The 6,412-nt window shown below is 52.8% G+C and overlaps 2 protein-coding genes across 2 annotated transcripts; both read right to left on the minus strand.

The window, feature by feature from the left end:
* Positions 1-18: 18 nt before the first annotated feature.
* MONBRDRAFT_33208 (uncharacterized protein) lies at positions 19-2,387 on the minus strand (the record flags this gene model as incomplete). The annotated part of the gene is made up of 10 exons (XM_001747516.1): positions 19-399; positions 490-588; positions 705-814; positions 934-1,081; positions 1,234-1,365; positions 1,478-1,596; positions 1,687-1,738; positions 1,968-2,033; positions 2,157-2,298; positions 2,341-2,387. The coding sequence occupies 10 exons, from the start codon at positions 2,385-2,387 to the stop codon at positions 295-297; spliced, it is 1,020 nt and encodes a 339-aa protein (XP_001747568.1). The 3' UTR covers positions 19-294.
* A 1,682-nt stretch (positions 2,388-4,069) lies between these two features.
* MONBRDRAFT_27050 (uncharacterized protein) lies at positions 4,070-6,070 on the minus strand (the record flags this gene model as incomplete). Its single annotated transcript, XM_001747517.1, has 9 exons — positions 4,070-4,226; positions 4,374-4,428; positions 4,629-4,894; positions 5,039-5,088; positions 5,180-5,239; positions 5,360-5,490; positions 5,615-5,693; positions 5,811-5,861; positions 5,951-6,070. 9 exons carry the CDS (start codon positions 6,068-6,070, stop codon positions 4,070-4,072), a joined length of 969 nt encoding a protein of 322 aa, XP_001747569.1.
* Between the last annotated feature and the right edge of the window lie 342 nt (positions 6,071-6,412).

Below are 6,412 nucleotides of genomic sequence, written 5' to 3' on the forward strand. Positions count from 1 at the left end.
TTTGATGGGAAAACGACTCATGTGTGGACATCAATTTGGTGGTAACCATCGGGCGACGCAGGGGACACTATTCAACTTTCTCGACATCATTGAGGACGACAGACGCATAACTTTGAGATTTTTCAAAGCTGACGGACTTGTGCCGGACAACTTGGCCAAGTCAGACTCATCTAAAGAAGAGACCACGGATAACATGCAAAAGAGAAGAACACAAAGAAGAGAGGGGCACACTGCGCGCGTGTGCGGGGCTTGCGGGAACATTGATGCGAGAGCACCAGCCCTACAATGTGCACTTCATTGACTCAGATGGGCGATGACAGCACGCAAAGCCCCGCCCAAGTCATTACGGTCCAAAAAAGGGCGATATTGCTGCTTTATGGTGCTGTCTGAGCCGTTAAGCTGAGAGGGGAGAGAAGAAGAGCGATGAGTCTCGGGTCCTGCAAGGAACGGACAATGAGAGATCACCACTTGCTGAGCAGCATGTCTTACCAAAATTTGCTGCACTTGGCCCCCTTGGCGAATCAAAGCCACGTGGTGGCGCTGGGTGCCCACGGTGATGCGCAGGTCCAAGCACTGCTCATCCTCCCGCTGCCAAGCCCAGTCCATCATGGGAAAGCGTCAGTGGGTGAAAGCGCGCGATAAAAGGCATGGAACAAGCTTGGGCCTGACGATCAAAGGGCGTGAAATTTGCACGACCAACACACCTCGATTTCAATGCCACTGAGGACTTGCTGTAACGCAAGCTGCGCACTTTGCTCGGCGATGGCTTCGCGGACGGCTTGCCGGTCGTCATTCTGCTCGCTGGCCATTTCAGCTACGATGATGGAAAGGAGGAGGCCCCACATGGATGTGTTGTGTTATCCCCAAATTGAAAAGTAAGTGCTTGGCATCCAACCGTGCCACTGTTCAGCACCATAGGCGGCATTAACGAACCTTGCAATTGCTCGCATTCGCTGTGCAAGTTTGCCAGCCGGTTTTCTGTGGCACTCGTAGTTTCTTTGAGCTGCGCATGTCGTTGTTCAAGCTGGACCAATTCCTGCTCATGGGCCATGACCTCATCCTCAAGCATGGCCAGCTCAGCCTGGCATCGATCATTCAACACAGGGTGTTGTACCATGAGACAATAGACCGGTCTGAGAGATGCCAACACTCTTTGGGAACAGACAAATGGATGGGCTTCATGAAGTCCTCAGTCTCTTCTGATGACGTTAAATTTGGAAAAAAAAAGCCTACCTCCAGGTCTGTTGTTGCGTCGACACCCTGCAGCTGAGCTGTCTGTGCTGCATGCTGCTCATACACTTCTTGATACTTGGTATTCTCGGCGCTCACCATTCGTAGCAGCTCTGTGCACTCCCGCGCCAGAGTCTACGGGCGCAAACCAGCCGAACAAGTTTGTCATATTGGTAGAAACACCCGGCAGGACCTCAAGCGGAGCAAGAAATTTTTTTTAAGAAAAATACCAAGCACTTGTACCTACACCAATGGTTTGTCGATTCTCAATGCTAGACTCGGCAATTTGTGCAATCCTGTCATGTTGTTTCTGGGCCTCCTCCTGAATGGCCTTGAGCTGCGCGCGAGCCGAAGCCATGGCAGCATCTGCAAGCAGCAGTCGACATACACAGAGAAGTCAGGCTGACTCGAACATATTCAAGACGCAGACGGCTTGTGCTGAAAGCAAGGCCGCACCCGTTACTGCCGCTGCGGGCTCTTCCGCTGCCTCAGGATCCCATTGTGCCACCTAACCGTTGAAGCAGGCAGGGTAAGTCCGCCAAAAACTTTCAAGAGAACAACAAGCTTTGCGCACAACAAAAAAAAAAAGAAAAAAAGAACACCGATTCAAAGGCAAGGACACTTTATGTGTGGACAACACAACATGACATGACGAGCCTCGAGTGTGACAGCATGTTGATCAGAACTCGGTCGCTTGGGCCTGCCAGCGCAACAATGAACCCTTGTACGATACTCACACGCTGGATAAACTCAAGCTGACTAGCCACTTGCACGTAATTGAATTCGAGTTTCTCAAATTGTTTCTACTCAGCACCGCACAGATTCAATCAGATGTTACTGATGCACACGAGGCGGCTGTTTGCACACTGCTTCTTTTTTCCAAACCCAATCGCTGAGACACGGTGCCGACGCAAAGACACTCTCACCTTGGCAGCCTCAAGTTCAAGACCGAGATCGTTTTGAATGCCATCACTAGGTAGCCGATCCAGGTTCCATTGCTGTGCTGACACGTTCTTTTTTTCCACCACCCTGAGGAAGTGATATGGCTGAGTGACACGAATCTCAAGTCTGAACGGCTCGAACGAGCAAGCAAGCACCCATTAAGCTTACTCTTGGAAGTTGGCAATTTGCCGCTCTGACAAGGGGTGCATTGCCATGGTGCCCGGGTCAACTTGAACCCGAGTATAATCTGGCCCGTCCTCTTGCACCCTGTTGGCTGTGATCTTTCAAGGGTCTCGGAGACAATCACTGCTTCGTGCAAGCTTCGGACCCCCCGAAAAAAAAAATGGCGAGTCGAGAAAATATGATGACAAATTCAAAATTTGGCGGGTTATTGGTCCATTTTTCACTGCTTTCGCGGTTTTTTTCCGCTCATCGAGTTGACGCCGTAAAATCGTCGTGTCGTGAAAGGGGATCGTGGTCAGCCGACATGGCTGTTCCAGTGGAGGAAGACACCATCAAGGCATTCTTGGCCGAAGGCAACCACGACGCCTTGTGTGCACATTTGCAGCTTGCAGCTTTACAGGTTGATTCGCAATCGTTCCGGCCCCAAGTTTGGTCATGTGTTGTCGGAACACTCACCTCCAGATGTTGACGTAGACGCCTGCACCGCTAGTATCAGCGCTGAGCATTGCTGCGTTTCTCCTCAAGCATGACTTGTAAGAATTCGCATAGGAGTGACATTGTCTTGTCGCTGATCCTACCCCCGTAGGCTCAGGCGGGCACGGTTCGGGTACAAGAATCAACATCTCACTGGACCTGTGTGCAGGAATAGTGCTCGATTTGCGTGGAAGCGAGCACAGACGCGTTTTCCCGACCACATCGAGGAGGCCAGTGCAGTGTGGGAGTTAGGCCGAGCCATGTGGCAGCAAAACCCCATAGCCCACATGGTCACCGCAGGGACCTGGTCCCCAGTGCTTCACCTGGTTGTGAATGAACTAGCAGGTAGGTATTCAAGCATATCTTCCACCCAACGGACTATCTTGGCGCTTACCCCTGTGTCTGCTATTTTCCTGCTCTGGAATTCCGGTTGATGCATGCTCTGACACCTGGTTGCTGATGCCTCGAATAGTCACATATCTTCGCCACACACTGGAACGGGTTGAACAGGCGTACAGCAGTATTACACTCGAACGGCTCTGCGAATTCACGGGCACTTCTGCAGCAGAGCTGCAGATGGGTATGCGGCTGCTTCTACCTCTTGCCCGCAGTGCTGATTGAATAGCGATGGCAATGGCAGTTTCTCACCTCCGTCGGCCCATAGAGCTTGAAGGCCGTCGTGGCTGGTCCTTTGATGAGAAGCTGCAAGCCTACCACATTGTCACACCCCCGACAGGTGTGCTTCTCGCCCATATTCTCCCGCCTTGCTGCATTCCAAGTTCAAAGGGCCACGTGTTAGCGTGGCCTCGTACCTCATTGAAGTGGATGCCTTTGGTACTTGGTCACAGAACAACGGGTTTCCGGCCATGCCCAAAGCATTGCCAACTTGGGCAGTGTTGTGAGCACGCTTGACCTGGCGCGTGCGTAGCTATGCTGACTCTTCTACTGCAATGCTCCTCGCTGAGGCTTGGCCCTTGGTTGGGTCTAGTCTGCAAGACAGCGCTCTGTAGCCTTTGCATGTCTCGTGTGCTCTCGCCCCCCTGTTTTCTAAGCAAAAATATTGATGATTGTCTAGCCCGTGGGGTTGCCAGGGTTGTGGGTTATGTTTATCCTTGGCTGATTTGAAATCAAACAATTACGTCGGCTCATTTCGCTCTTCTAAATTCGGGAAAGGAAGGTGGGGTCATGTAATACAGAGGAATACATAAGACAGCGCATACCGAGGGTGGCATAGTTGTGATCAGTCCATAGCATTGCTTTGCTGTGACGAAAACTCTTGCTCAAGGATGCGACGATGTTGCTCGCGCAAAGATTTAACCTGCGCAAGGCGCGCTTGTTGCTGGTTGATTTGATGGTAGGCGCGCGCTCGATGACGCTCCTGCTCTGCAGCCCGTTGGCTGCGATGAGTCACGCCGGCATGTGCTGTAAGATGTGTCAACGTTGTCATGGCTTTTTCATGGACAACTTGTGCAACACCTACCGACACTCGAGCACAAATCGTGCCTGCCGTTGGCGATCTGCTGCCGAAAGATCGTCCAGCATACTATCCATTCCACACAAACACATGCCACCAGAACATGTTGAGCATGGCAGTTGCTCCTGTATCAAAAAATCAACCCCAGTCACGTATGTCACGTGTCGCGCGAGTTGAAACCTGCAACTCACTCAGACACTAGATAATGCCGCTTCGGCTGTGACAGGGCACTGGTAGCCCGAGCTGGTTCTATGCGTGGAGCACAGTCCGTGTGAGTTGGCGCCCCAGCTGGACTGTGAGGCCTAGGGTAGACGAGCCTTCTTACCATGATGTTGTGTGCCAACCGGTGACAAGCGCTCGGCATTCAAAGAACTCGTGTCAAGCTCTTCAAACGCCGGCTCGCCTTGCGCCGAGGCAGCAGGGGTCGTGGCTCTGCTGGGCGTGTTGCTTATAATGGACAGCCCGCTAGAGTCGTTCAATGGCTCTGTTGTTGGCTCTTCGCGCGTGCCTTGGCTCGAATTGCTGCGCCAAAAGTGCTGGAAGCCATCATCGTTCTCATCCAGCACGACCCTTCGAGACAACAAAAGCTGACTGTGGGTAACAAGGAAGGAATGGGGAGCAGATGCGCGACAAGAGTATTGTGGTCAAAGATTGAATAGCATTCACGACCGTCTGTGTTGGCCTTCAAAAGGGAGGAGGCCACGAGGAGAAGACCATGAGGAGAGGAGGGCGTACGTGGCGGTTGCTTTGTCGGAGCCTCGTTGCTCCGCGCGCTCTGACAGCGTCTAGGTGCGATGCAATGCATGCTGAATGAGATTGGGCAGAGCACAAGAGTGCAGAGAGGGAGGGTGCATGTCGTCTGGATTTGAAACGCACGGGCTGCTCATTGCGACCGACATCAAGCGCATGGCGATCACCCGCGCCGCAATGGATGGCCTATGAACAGATGCAGCAGAGCCGAATGGCCCACGAGGACATGCATATTGAGCATGGGCTCAGAGCACTTTTGAGTCGTCAACAGCAGGTGCACGAGCGACGCCTCGAAGCACTGCATACCGTGGCTAATCGGCCAGGCAAGCACGTGGGCGCCAGTTGCTGTACGCCAGCAAGGCTAGCATGATGCGCAGCATGGGCGTTGATCATGCCCGTCTGAAACGTGCGCACGGCTTGTACACGGGCTTTCACGCCTATCCCCAGCCAGCCAAAGCCACGATGTTTTGATCGAAAGCTGGCAGTGAGCTCAGTCTTTCCCGAAACAAAGACCACACCGCAGTTTACAATCCAAGCCCGGTCTGCACCAGGACAACTTACGCTGGCGAACGTGACGGACGTGAGCTTGACGAGCTGCCACCTGGGCCTGCACGAGTGCTGCGTGTGCGTGCGCCGCATCCTGTCCCGTCAAGCACAAATAATAGAATCAAGCATTCAGCACAAAAGCAAGCCGTGAGCAACAGCCCGATGGCTGGACCCTGGGTGGCAACACAAGCCGACCCGAGCACCCACGCACATAGGCATTCAGGCACTGATCTGTGGTGGCTGCCGTGGCTACGACGGGATTCTACCGGGCGTGACATTTGAGACAATATTGAAACAAATTCCAGGCATTGATGCGTGATCTTATTCGATCAAAGGCCACACCGATCGCACCTGATAGTCGGGTGCATCACGCAAGACGAGTCGGCCGGTGGGCGTCAGTCCTTGGGTTGCTTGCAGCTCGCACAGGGGCCACCCGGCAGACAATATTTTCTTCTTCCGCCCAAACTCCATGGCATTCGCTTCCCAGCCCTAGCGCTCGATAACAAACTGTCTCTTGCTACTGATAGATTGCACACTCCTTCCGTGAATACCACACGCATGCGCATCCACTCGTCCAAGGTGCTTCTCGTCGCAGGCAGATTCGACCGCCCGAAAAAAAATTTCAACCGTTGGAACTGTTGGAGAAATTTGGAAAATAATCTCATCTGACATTCTGACATGCTTTGTAGTAGTAAAGTTATTGTGTAGTTTATGTATACATTTAGCAACGCAACCTCACGTGAAGTACCTCCCGTAGTGTAGCGGTTAGCACTTTGGACTTTGAATCCAACGTCCCGAGTTCGAATCTCGGCG

The sequence above is a fragment of the Monosiga brevicollis genome, genomic scaffold (assembly GCF_000002865.3).
Source record: "Monosiga brevicollis MX1 MONBRscaffold_17 genomic scaffold, whole genome shotgun sequence".
Taxonomy (NCBI): Eukaryota; class Choanoflagellata; order Craspedida; family Salpingoecidae; genus Monosiga; species Monosiga brevicollis.